Source organism: Carassius carassius, chromosome 6 (genome assembly GCF_963082965.1).
Source record: "Carassius carassius chromosome 6, fCarCar2.1, whole genome shotgun sequence".
NCBI classification, from domain to species: domain Eukaryota; kingdom Metazoa; phylum Chordata; class Actinopteri; order Cypriniformes; family Cyprinidae; genus Carassius; species Carassius carassius.
Genome location: NC_081760.1, coordinates 30,499,757 through 30,514,009, shown reverse-complemented (window position 1 = coordinate 30,514,009; position 14,253 = coordinate 30,499,757). Strand labels below are relative to the sequence as shown.

General features: G+C 36.2%; 1 protein-coding gene across 1 annotated transcript in view; it reads left to right on the top strand.

Moving 5' to 3' along the window:
• The window catches only part of LOC132142624 (catenin alpha-2), a 405,218-nt gene that overhangs the window by 82,344 nt on the left and 308,621 nt on the right, over positions 1-14,253 (top strand). The window contains exons 3-6 of the mRNA XM_059552628.1: positions 3,268-3,463; positions 9,515-9,681; positions 10,501-10,620; positions 11,415-11,681. Coding sequence (XP_059408611.1) covers positions 3,268-3,463; positions 9,515-9,681; positions 10,501-10,620; positions 11,415-11,681 — 750 coding nt within the window. The remainder of the gene's footprint in view (positions 1-3,267; positions 3,464-9,514; positions 9,682-10,500; positions 10,621-11,414; positions 11,682-14,253) is intronic.

The window sequence follows — 14,253 nt, the reverse complement described above, 5'->3', positions numbered from 1 at the left end:
GGTTCCCAGATTTGATGCAATTAGCAGATGTCGCCCCATGGCCGGTACCGTTGAGGAGAGATCTCCTCTCGCAGGCCAGGGGCTCGATTTGGCACCCTCAACCGGAGTTGTGGTCCCTCCATGTATGGGCACTCAACGGTTACCCGCTGATCTCGCAGTGGGAGTGCTAAATACAATCACTCAGGCTAGAGCTCTGTCGACACGACGTCTGTATGCCTCGAAGTGGTCGGTGTTCTCCAGCTGGTGCACAGCTCGAGGTTATTCACCCCTTAGTTGTGAGGTGACGGAGGTCCTCTCCTTCCTACAGGAGCTGTTGGATAAGGGCAGAGCCCCATCCACGCTCAAAGTTTATGTGGCGGCCATCGCGGCGTTTTCTGAAAAGGCGTCCGGTCAGTCAATAGGAAGGAACGATTTAGTCATCCGGTTCCTCAGAGGAGCTAGGAGGCTGAATCCTCCCAGACCTCCGTCAACAAAAAAAAAATATATATATATATTTATATTATATATATATTATATATATATATATATATATATATATATTATATATATATATATATATATATATTATATATATATATATATATATATATATATATATATAATTATTTTATTTAATTAATTATTTTACTTTAATATTTGAATGTGTCTTAAAAATGCAATTCTTCTTTTTATCAATAAAAAATTTTTTAACAATAAAAAATATTTTTTTTTGACAATATAAATGTCTTTACCTGGCACTTTTGATCAATAGAATGCATCCTTGTTGAATAAAAGTATTAATTAAAATAAGTTTAAAATGTACAATATCTTATGTTAAAAATGAATGGAGAAAATATACATATATATATATTTTTGCATTTTTTTGTGTCACTTTATAGTTCTAATACTTCCATTTGTTTTACTGTATTTTATAGTTTTGTTGACTTTTGCCACATCATCTTTGAAATATAATGTGGCAGTGCAACTTTTCTTTTTTTTTTTTCACTGGACATTTTGTTGACGGCTTTAACAGGACTGTGGGCATTTCCATGGAAACCCAGTCTCTGTTTGTCAATAAAAGTCCAGGAGTGGAGTCTGTCTCCAATTAGACCAGAGCTGTCAGATGGACTTGGAGGACTTTGCATGAGTTGCAGTTGTGGTAACATTTGAATCACTATGTGAATCTGTCTGTCTGTCTCTTAAACATTATATCTTAAAACTTGCCCAAGTTTTTGCCCAATATTTTTGCATAAATATTGATAATAAATGGGTATTAAAAAGTATTTTAAAGAAATACTAATTGAATTGTATTTCAGTAGGTGGCAGCAAGTCTCTATCATTCAGTCATTAATTCTACTGATTCATTCAGAAATGAAGTTTATAATTAGTCGAACCAAATTAACATCTTCAGCCCTAATAAATTCCATAATGATTATAGTATTAAGGAGCCATAGTATTTACATACCAAACTTGATTCTGATTCTGTTCATAGCTGCATTCTGCAGATATATGTTTTTATAATCTGAGGCAACTGATTCCCAACATAACTGCCATAGTTTCATGTCAGAATCTTTCATCTTTTCTTCATGCTGAGGCCTTGCTGGGGTTTGCTGTATGATAATGATAGTCTTGACTGTGCATTTATCCCTAATGTATCATCTGAACTTTCTGAACTCTGTTTAGTGGAGAGTGTTAGAATACCATTTCTCTTGTTTCTGTAGTAAAGCTTAATGTAACATTTGCTGGCAATATTAACTGTTATGCCTTGCATTAGCTTTGCTTTGCAAAGTCATTTGCAAAGTCATGTCCCAATATCATGGTTTTCATTATGATTAACCCAATCTAAGGTGAATTTAAAGATCACTTACTATGTTCTCCTTTAAAAGTCAGCTATATGCTTTGTTTTGATTAAACCTCTCTTAATGTAATCCAATGTTATTCTGTGCATCAGCTTTGGGAGTAACTGTGATAAATGTTCAGGCAAATGGGGTCTTAAGGTTTATCAGCTGTATAGGCTGAGTTTGGACAAGGAACTCGAGTTAGTCCTTTGTTGTACCATGGTAATTACATAGCGTGGGTGTCCTTGAACATACATTGCCCTGAGAGAACGCTCCCAGCAGAGCCCTGCAACAGAAAGTGAAAACCAGACACTGTTTTATGGGCCCTTTGAGAGCTTAAAGCTTGACTATTGAATGAGTCACTATACATCACAGAAAATGTTTGTAAAAACAGCGCAGGCTTTATTAGAAGTATGTAGATCTAATCGTGTAGACAAATGTGGTAAATTGCCAGAAAATGTCTGGAAGGCAAATAATATCTTCCGTCAAACCCTTATGAAAATTAACCACGGTAAATAAAAACTTTATTTATTATTAACTTTATTTATACGTTTTTATTGTGGTTTATTAGTTATTGTAGTTAAACCTTGATAACCACAAATTAACCAGAGTTTTGCATAGTTTAACCATGGTATCTGAAGTAAAACTGTGATTACATGACAATCAATCTGCCAAAGAGCCATGGTTACTACACTTTTACTATAATAAAACCTTGGTTTATTTTCTCAAGTGAAGCATATGTGTGTTAATTAATTAATTAATTAATTAATATATTTTTAATTTCACATTGTCACCAAATTCGGTCGAGTTTGCTGACCCCTGCTTTAAATAAACATAAAAACAATGAATTTTTTATTTTTATTTTATAACATTCTTATATTTCTTTATTCATTATTTCTTTTTTATTTATTTCTTTATTATTTTCTTTTTTAAATTATTCATTGGAATTAAACTCAAATATATATCTTGACTTATATTTGTCCAACTAAACTAAACTGTATATATAAACCATTAAAAGGTTTAGATTTGACACTTGAGTTTGCATGGTGCCGATAATTCATGTTTGGTTTTTAATGGGAAGGTTGAAGGGGACACTTGGGCTTTGCTCACACATACGCGTCCTTGCGTTTGACTGCATTTTTTAATTGTTAGTCTGTTTATGCGTTTATTGAAGATGTATGTCTTTGATTGTTGTGAGCAGCCTCTTACCTGTTCATAATTCTGAAAGCAGCAAACAAATCCAGCAGTTTTTCTGACCCATTGGTTTAGAAATAAACAAGCTCTGACTCAATCGTGCTTTTGTTCATCACTCATTATCATTAAATGTGTCAAATGACCTACATTGCTAGACTAGCTTTATATTTTTGCAGCTTTGTCCAAATGTGATTAAAAACTAGCCTTTTGGTAACTTTTTACATCCATCTTCATCTGTGACTCCTCTCGTCCACAGGTGACCACCCTGGTCAACACCAGTAACAAAGGCCCATCCAGTAAGAAAAAGGGACGCTCCAAGAAAGCTCATGTGCTGGCTGTGTCTGTGGAGCAGGCGACCCAGAACTTTCTAGAAAAGGGCGAGCAGATTGCTAAGGACAGCCAGGACCTGAAAGAGGAGCTGATCGCAGCTGTAGAGGATGTTCGCAAGCAAGGTGAGCAGCCTTTTATCACCCAGAGATACTGTCCCCCCAAAAAAACTGCTGCTTATTTGTTCCAATGTCCCACCAAGCAACCAAACATGTACTTATATTAAAGTTTGCTGCAGTGTGCTGCAGTTTGTAGACAACTAAGCTAGCGTTTTCTTTTCCTTCTCCACCTATAAGTCCAGCCTATTATTTACAGCCCATATCTGGCAGCACAATACACACACTCTCTCTCTCTTACCAAGTTTTCTCTCCTTTCCTTTCTTTAACGACTGGACTGAAGTTAGTGTTTGCTCAGCCAAATTACCTCAATGAAAATGGCAAACAGTTATTGATGGTGTTTCTCAGAGCATTTGTCATCCCATAAACACAGCTAAAGAGCAATTATGAGCTTGTGGAGAAGAGAAAAAAGCCTGCAAAAGCTGAAAAGTATAATCTGTCATTGTATCCTATTAATAATCATCTGTTTTCTCTCTCTTTTTTATTTTTGTTTTGTTTTTGTTTTGAGGACTCTTTGATGAGGTATGAAGGTGAAATCCTCATTTAATATGTTTAGTTTGGTGGTGGATTCAATTACTTGCTAATATAATATTAATTGGAGTCTGTGGTGATTGTCTCTGTCTTGGTATTTAAATATGAACTAATTCAGAGGAAAACAAAGAAGAAAATCAGTTTAAGAGAACCCTACAAATTTATATATATATATATATATATATATATATATATATTTTTTTTTTTTTTTTTTTTTTTTTATAGTTCTCACAGTCATGGGGAACCTTGAAATATTTTGAAATTTTCAAATAAGGATTTCCATGTAAAAGTCATGAAATATAATTACATAATTATAATGGTGCATAGCTGTCATGTAATACAATATTACCCTCCCCCCCCTGTATTTTTAAATAATAATAATAGAAAAAAATCTTACTTATGGTAGTGTATATTTTTCCACGCCGTGATTTTGCCAAGTAAGACATGTTCCTGGATCAACATCTTCTGATGATCCTAGATCAACATTATCGTCCAAAAATATAGATTTAACCCAATCCCTACCCCTAGACCTAACCTTACTCATAATTTATTCCTAAAATCAGTAGGAAACAGTGATGCGCGGGTCAATGTATTAATAACCCGCACCCGACCGATGTTTTCAACTAACCCGCTCGCAACTCGGACCGCAAAAAAAGGAAAAGAAAATATTGTACCCGACCCGCTTGCTGACCCGCATTTTTTAAAAGTAGTAAATGCTCATTATAGCATCATTGGGCCATAGACGTAGGAACTAGGCAACAACAAAAAAAAAACACCAAAATAAATCCTTAATATATTCCAATTTTGTCAAGGATTATAAAAGAATATCGTCAATAAGCTCATAATTTGTTCTAAAATAGTCTAGTCTGTATATGTCTATTTTGATGTTTCTGTTCAGCAGACAGTGAGGCTCGGGTTTGTTCTGATCAGAAAGCACATTTCTCCATATATTACGCTCCGCTCGCTCATTCCGTGGGATCTTGCTCAAGACAGAATGGCCTGCTGGTTTGAAAATATGCAAGTAGACATTTAATTGTTTAGTAATAAACTGGTGTTTTCTGTGTCACTGCAAAGATTAAGCTGACGATGCGGAGAAATGCACATTTCATATGGATTACATAATCAGAGAGTAGCCTATTTATTTTGGTTTTAATGTTTTAGTTTAAAAGTAGACATTTCAAGCTTTCTGTAATATATAGCCTATATTTCTCAAATCTGTGAGACTCAAGCTGAGTTTCGGCGCCCTCCAGTTCACATGCAATGCAAGTGATCCTGCCGGCGCCTCATTACATTGTCTGCTAAATATTTGCTTCTTATTTATTAAATACGGCAATTGATTGATAAAACATTGATCAAAATTAAGATTAAAAAGAGTTTTCTATAAAACAAAACTTAATGAAGTCGTCAAAATCATGTTTTACCAAAAACAGCGTCTTCACCTTTTCTCTTGCCTCCTCCATCTCTACCTGCAGACTGAGCTTGTGCGTCATCTTCGCGGCAGTTATTCAGCCAATAAAGTGTAGGCCTATGTATTTCAAAATTGTGTTTAGTACTATATTAATTACAAAGGTTTATTAATTGGCATCTTTATTTCAAACTACCCGACCGATCGCGACCCGAATATCATTAAAAAATATTTTTGGATGACTCGTAACTGCGTGCAACCATTTTGGATCAACCCGCGCATCACTGGTAGGAAATAATAGCTGATTAACAAGGGTGTAGAACAGTGCTTTAAGTGAGCCGGTACGCACCGGTACTCAGTACCGCCACTTCCAAATATAGCTCTTGAGCGTACCGCCACCTCTCTGTGCGCCTAGAACGTGCTTTTAGCGTACCAGTACGCTCCTTTGGACATCTGTTTTAATAGAGGTTTTAATCCTTTGCCTGCGCTACCGCTTTTCAGAGCACCCCTTCACAATGCAAGCTTCCTAAGGGGCCGTTCACATATCGCGTCTTTTGCGCGCTCAAGTTCGTTATTTCCAATGTATAATGGAAGCTACACTTTTTTCCAGGCGCGTCCGCACCGCATCGACTTAAAAACATCTCAACTTTTCAGAATGCCGCAAGTGCACCTAATTCGTCCCACCGAGAGCAGAGACTACATTACCCATACACCCTTGAGTTTTGCAAGTGAAAATCGCATGTGTCACTTTTGCCACTGTCAGTGTCAACAACTCAACATGGCTGGAGAGGGTGCGTGAAATGAGCACACTCGTCTCGGTAAAAATACAGTGAACAACACTTAATATACTCTCCTGCCTTCAGATTCTGAGTACTAAAAGAACACGGTCAGAATCAGATGACTGGCTGGCTGACACCCCACCAAGCCTGAATGATATCGCTGCAGGTCAGACGCAAGCAAATGAAGTAATGCAGTAGCTCTTTCTAAGGGTATTTTTTTCAAAATCCTTTTGCACATTTTATTCATGTTTAGTAGCTCTTTCTAAGGGTATTTTTTCAAAATCCTTTTGCACATTTTATTTATGTTTAGTATCTCTTTCTAAGGGTAATTTTTCAAAATCCTTTTGCACATTTTATTTATGTTCAGTAGCTCTTTCTAAGGGTATTTTTTCAAAATCCTTTAGCACATTTTATTTATGTTCAGTAGCTCTTTCTAGCTCAAGCAAATTCACAAACTAATAATAAAACTAAAGGATTTATTATTTTTTATAAGGTCGCCTGTTGACTGCTGTATATAAAACCCCTTCAATATAGTTATTGTTACCTCAGGGGATGACGGGAGTCATCAAAAAATAAATAAATAAATAAATAAATAAATAAATAAATATATATATATATATATATATATATATATATATATATATATATATATATATATATATATATATATATATATATATATATATATATATATATATATATATATATATATATATATATATATATATATATATATATATATATATATATATATATATAGGCTATAATAGAGTACCGTCACCTCTTTTGGGCCACTTAAAGCACTGGTGTAGAAGCACCTGATCCTGACTGTAAGCCTAAAACTGACATTTCCTCAAAAGTTATATCTCAGTTCTGATTGGCTGATTGGAATGTTGTTCCTGGATCAACATCCTTGTTGTACTTGGTGAAATCACGCTCGCCCCAGTCATATCCCTGTTCACTGAGTTTTTAAAGCCCTTTGTGGTGAAAATATACAAGTGTTCTCATATCTACAGTGAAGGGACTGCAACACTGACAGATAGAGCCTGAAGTGTGTTAAAATACTCTGCGTAGACCATTAGCAAACTGACCTTTAGCTGGGATGAAGTTAATGAACACAGGTTGGGCAAAATGGTCCGAATGACTTACCACTCTCAAGGCTGACCGTCTGTTGCTCTGTGTGAAACGGGTTAAAGGACAAAGACAATAATTAAAATAGAAATTAGAAATCAGTCTTTTTGATGTAATTGTCACTTGTGTCCCCCAGTTATTGATTTATTCATTTAATGACAATGAAAAATAACTTTGCGAAACTTTCAAGCTAAAGACAATTAAGCTACTAGTAGTCAATTATAAGACCAAACAAGCAGACACAAAAGATCTATGACACACGGTAATTGTTTTTACTTTTGCTAGCTGCTAATATGACAGTATTTAAAATAAGCTGGCAGTTTCTTACCCTCCCATGTTAGGTCTTCAAAACAAAACTAAAAATTAAGTGCATTTTGTCCTGTCCAACTGGCGATTAGTTTACTTTATTTAAGTAGTGACAATCCCAGTGGAGGTAGTATAATGAAGCTTACAGTTTCTCCTCATTTAACAAAGCAAGTTGTTGTTCATATAAAGTAGATAGAATCCTCTTGAATCTTTCGAATCCTCTTGCAGGTCAGAAAAAATACCATTAATATCCCTGCATGACTCTTGCTATACAGTTTCTGTCTTTAGAGAGGAAAAGAGTATGTGTGTGTGTGTGTGTGTGTGTGTGTGTCTAAAACCTTCAAATTCTCTCTTATCAAGCAGCAACTGGAAGTAGGCTGGCTGTCAACATTGTGTCTACTAAGATGATGTCTACTCCATCTGGTTTATTTAAGTCAGGAGAGATGAATCTACTGCCCTTGATGCCACACAGTTCTGTTTTTGTGGTTCAGTAGTTGGTAGATAGAATAACAAATTATTTCAGACAGGATGAGGTGAATGATTTTAGTTTACTGTATAAATGCTTTTTTAACTTATGATTCAATTTCTCTGGAGAAATAAGCAACTGTACTCATTAAATATTGACTTGGGTATCACTAACACTTTCATTTAGTCTAGGTCATCGGATGTAATACTGTCTGGTGCTTTGAAAGCAGGTTTAAAACAGGTTTTATTTTTGTTTGACTGTTTCAAGCAGCTTGGATAAGGATTTGTCTGAGTATGTATGTCCTTTTGACTTGGTTAAATTGTACTGCGGTATGGGAGAGAGAGAGAGAGAGAGAGAGAGAGAGAGAGAGCTAGGATGGAAATGAGATTATACCTTCCGTGGTAATCCGTGAATGTAGAGCTGCCACAAGAATGCACAGAGCCAGAGGACAGTGCTGACATTTCCCCTGTAAAGTGGAGGGGCAGCAGCGAGGCACTGTTAAGAATAGCTGGCATTCTGTCGTTTCAGTTCACTGTGTGAGAGAAGCAGCAGAACCCGTACGTACTCTAAAGTACAGCCATATTTGTTATGTGCATGCAAGTGTTCACCCACACAGAGCCAGTACAGGCTTAAAAACAAATATTCTCGTTCGCTCTTTCCCTAGACTCTGGGAAGTCGGTTTGCCACAATGTTTCATCTCTGTATATCATTCTCAGATTCAGTGACATTTGCTAATGTCTCAGTCTGGCTTTTTGTAAGCTTTCATTAATAACTCTTGTCCCGCCTGCAGCTCCTGTTCAGATGGAAGGTGGGAGTCCACTTACTGTAGGGTCATTAATAGATTCTGTCAATGAACCTTGAGACAAATTGCTAATTTCTACTTTACCAAGCATGCCACAATAACATTCTGGCGGTCTGAATCAGTTTTAGGCCTAAGTAATACACATAAATACATAAAAAATGCTACTTTTGACAAAAAAAGTACTTAATAAATGTTCTGGAGGTGCATGGTCATCTAATACTGTCAGCCACAATGGAAGGGTATTAAAGTCATCACTATATCTTTATTCTGTCTGCATACTGAGCTCTACTTTTGCGGTTAAAGTTCTGAAAAGTAAGAACAGGAAAGTGCACTGCACTAGATTTCATTCACAATACAGTATGACATAAAACTGGCACATTGTTTCCCAGACACCAGCAACCCCCTGTACACTGTTTTTTTCTTTCTTTCACTAATGAACACCCTTGGCAATCTTGCCTGTACTCGCAGTTTATTTCACTGGTTAACAGATGCACAGCTATTAATAAACCATCGACATGTCCATGCAGCTCTATTTGGTTCCGAGTTAAAAATGCTAGACATGCTCAAGAGATTTGCTGTGTGGTAGAACTCTAAACATATGTTGTTTGCCCAGCCTTGGTTGTTTTGTGTCTCTGTGCAGGCGAGACGATGCGCGTGGCCTCCTCAGAGTTTGCGGATGACCCATGCTCCTCTGTGAAACGTGGCACCATGGTCCGTGCCGCCCGTGCCCTCCTCTCTGCCGTCACTCGCCTCCTCATCCTGGCTGACATGGCTGATGTCATGAGGCTCCTGGCTCACCTTAAGATCGTATGATCTCTTCTTATTCATTTCTCACTATCCTTTTTTATCAGTTTATTTGTGAAATGAATAACAATTTATCTGTCATTAATAATAGTTTCTTACATTTATTTTTATTTTTATTTGTTTGTTTATCATGTCATACAGCCCTACTCTCAACTAACCACTTTAAGCATTATTACTCCTTAACATTTACAGTTGTCAAGCTGGTCTTCACCTCTTATCACCGTCCACCGGCTCTGAACGAGCCAGACCTGCCTCTTAATCGTTTCGATATCCAAGGAGACCCATTTTAAGGGCACAGGAAGTTATATTTATTATAGTACAAAGAAGCTGTCTTTATCTTGAGTCCTGCTGTTTATTTGCATATCACATACTGCTGAAGCGACAACCTCTTAGCATAACTTTGTGAAAGACTGTTAAAATGCATAAATAACATTCTCAAATATCACTTCTCTTGCCTCTGCTCATCAGCTCCATATTTTGCATTTGTATTTATGGCTGAATTTAAGCTTTTTGCTCTTATACATTCATTTTCACACCCATAATCCTTTGCTTCTAGTTGCACTATTCTATTTTCTTTAGATTTTTTTTTCCTCACTGGCACTAAGGCAACAAATAGAATTCTTTCCACTCTAACTTATTTTTTTATTGTGTAGTTTAGGGTGTTCAAACCACTTTTTTTGTTGTTTGTTTACCAGCGGCCTGTCTGTTATATAATCACTAAACAAATTTGAGAACTAACTCTGTAAAGCTTGATGGCTGCAAAAGGAGAACTTTTAGAGTGTTTCTACTATCTTTCATTTTATGGATGATGTTGGTTTACAGGTGGAAGAAGCTCTAGAAGCCGTCAAGAATGCCACCAATGAGCAGGACTTGGCCAATCGCTTTAAGGAGTTTGGGAAAGAGATGGTCAAACTCAACTATGTTGCTGCTCGCAGACAGCAGGTATTATTAAATATACAGTCACATGGTAAAGGATCCCTCAATAGTTCCAAACAAACACTGTCCAAATAGTTTTTAAGTGGGACAAATATCAGTAGCATATACAGATCAGGTTTCCGTAAATATTAATGCATATTGTTGCATTAATCATGTTTTCCTTAGTTTAATTTTGGAGGGAAGAGGGATGTCTAACATAACTTAGAATACATTTAAAGTATTCATGCATTAATTCATGCATTTTATTTCATTCTACTATGGTCATAATTACTAATCCTAATGCTATCTTACATAGTTCATGTAAAATTGCACAATAAATGAATATGAATAAATGCCAGCAACCAACTGCACTCAACAAAACTTTTTATTATGTATCGAGGGGGAGGGCAGATAATTTTTTTATTTAATGGACAGTCAGAGTTCAGGGTTGAATTATTGGTTTAGCTTAAGAAACTTTTATATTTTATAAACACAATGACTACAGTTAATTTGATGTAAATTTAAGCCATCTGACATCTGCCTGTGGTAGCTAGTGATGTGTCGCTTATGTTATCTAAGTACTATTAGAATTTAACTAGAAATGTTCTAACAATAAATTAGTCAATGGCTAATGCACTTACAATTCTAAAAAAAAAAAAATAAATCCCTGCGTGCTGACTATTTGCAAAAAACACAAGATGGTTAGGTTTTAAACAAATATAAACATTAGGAAGAAAATTGGATGTCTGCCAGTATATTATATCTTAGCATTCAGTCTTAAAGTGGCAGGTCTGAAACAGATATTTGTGTGTGTGTCCCAGGAGCTGAAGGACCCTCAGTGCAGGGATGAGATGGCAGCGGCTCGAGGGGCTCTTAAGAAGAATGCCACTATGCTCTATACTGCCTCCCAGGCCTTCCTGCGCCACCCAGACGTGGCTGCTACACGTGCCAACCGTGACTATGTCTTCAAACAGGTCCAAGAGGCCATAGGGGGCATCTCCAGCTCTGCCCAGGCCACTTCACCCACCGACGAGAAGCACGGGCACGCTGGCATCGGCGAGCTGGCCGCAGCTCTCAATGAGTTTGATGTGAGTACACTCAGGGTTCAGATATTGTTTATTGCAGCATATCCATCTGTAAAATGATGCAGTTTGTTAATTGTTTTTCAACGTTTAAACTCATTTAAATCTCATTTATTGTGTCAACTTTTAAGTATGCCATTGATAAATCGTTGTAGTCCCTGTTAAGGTGTAAACACTGGCTGTTTGGTGCTTTGTTCAAGAAGTCTAATTAAAAGGAAGTCCTGCCCAAATTCACAACATTGGCCAATAAATAAATAAATACATAAATAAATCTAGTTGAAGTTATATTTAAAAAAGTAGACTTCCAAGCTTCCATGCTTTCAAGCACCATAATCTGTAAATGTAACATTTTGAAAGTAACCATATTGTAGCAAAAATGTTGTGTAATGTAAGAGAATCAATAGATCACCTCTTATGCTTGTTTTATCAACTTTCTATAAATGCTCTACTTTCTAAGGACAATATAACAAAAAAAAAAAAAAATTGGGAAACCATCACAGTGGTAGTATTAACTTCCTGTCAGAGAATATTTTTGGAATATTAGGCTGCCACCTAGTGGTTATAAAGGTGATTTAAGTACTACTATTTACAAATGTTTTTGAAATTTTTGAAAGTATGTAGTAAGTAATGATGTTTGTTTTTAGACACCTTATAATGATTGGAATATTATTTGTCTGCCCTCTTTTTATCTTTAAGACATTTTTTTTAATCAGTTTAAATAGTGATAGACAACAGGTGCTGGAATTTTCAAGGGCATATTTGACACATTTAATGTGTATGAATAGTATCAAATTTGTTTAGACACTCAAATGAGATGAAGTCTCTCAGAGTCCTAGTTGAAAATATCTGTTTTGCTGTTTATGTTGACTGCCTTTGAGGTCCGACGCTAAAATGCCCTTTCGGTCCGGATTTCTTCAGAGGGAAGGGGTGTGCGATACAAAGTTTTTTGATCGTGGACTATAAAAAATGTCTCCACAATCAAGTTTTGAAGAAATATCATTGTATTGTTGCCGCGCACGTTCTATCAGCTGCAGTTCTGGTGCCGCGGAATTAATATACTGCGAGTGACCATAGACTGACTGCGACAGAGTAGACTACGCAGTTTGCGTAGGGCACCAACTCCCAGGGGGGCACCATCCCAGTTGCTCAAAAAAAAAATACTTTCGTTTTATATGTATGTTAACATATACGTATAAGTAAATAAGCATGTAAACATGAACGCAGCCGAGCGTGTGCTCGCTCTCACCTCATGTTTGCGGCTGAGTGCAAATTTTCATAACTGAAACTGATGGACAACTATGCCGGGGAAAAGACAACAGCAGTCCAGCGCCAAGATAAGGAAAAAAAAAATCCCAAGATCAGGCCCGTGCATCACTTTTAGGTACTTTTATAATCCTGTTAAACTTTTTGGGATTTTGATAACATTAAGTTGATAACGTGTTTTAATGTCGGTGATAATATCTCTGCCTTAACATCCGGTTTGGTTTTCCACCTTCTTTCAAAATAGAGTTTATGTTTAGCAGAAGAAGAAAACTCAATCAGGTTTCTTCTTTTAAATACTATTGTACCTAAAAAATAAAACACTGTTTATTTTTATTTATGTATTATGTGTATTTGTAATGTGTATCTTTTTAATAATAACAAGGATTTTTATCTTCTCCCACATTGGCCTAAATATCCATACTTTTTCATATTTTGTTACCTTAATGTAACAAGCTTTGTCTTTATTATAGGGATACTAGTTTGGCAGTGATGCTTAAACAGCTTGCAAAATAGAAAAACCAACATGACAAACATGATCATGATATCATGATATTTCAAAAAAAAACAAACACCTGGTCCACGATTGTGCCCCCATAACGCCATTTCCCCCTGCCCATCCAGAGGTCTGTGCACGCCACTCATTAGGACATAGTGTGAGAAACTGCCAAGAAATTGCATGTTATTTATTCATTCTAAAGCATCCCTTTGTCTTAGCTGTCTGAGTTCTCTGTATAGCAGTGACACTCAGTGGCGGTTTTTGGGTCAGTTGTAGTAATTTTATGTTCTTTTATGTGATTTATATATTTTAATGTCGAAAATTTAACAGATCGCAGTAAATTTAGGTAAAACATCAAGCCTGAAGCCATATTGATATTAGTATAACTCAACACCTGCTTACTATGTACTATAACAATAAAATAACGTAAGCCTAAGATAAGTAATTTGAGTAATTTGTTGACTGATGTTTTAAAATACTTTCTTCTATTCTAGTATTTTATGATGTAGTATATTCCGCTGCTTTGGTTCTGTTTAACACTGCTCTGCTTATGTTGATTGTAAATATTTTATTCACTATATATAGGTTTAGCTAAATTACAGTGCGATTTTAACACCTTTTTTTTTTACCACATATCTGTGAATGCAGTGGATTTCTTTGATTTTGATGTATTTGATTTCTGGAAGAGGAATCACAGCTGGAGGTGCAATACGAGTGTGAATTGTAGAAACGTCCCACTAATGAATATCTGTCTCCCAGACCTGCATTTCTCATGAAGCTCAGACACCCAACATTCACAAACTTATTTATCAGAGTGAA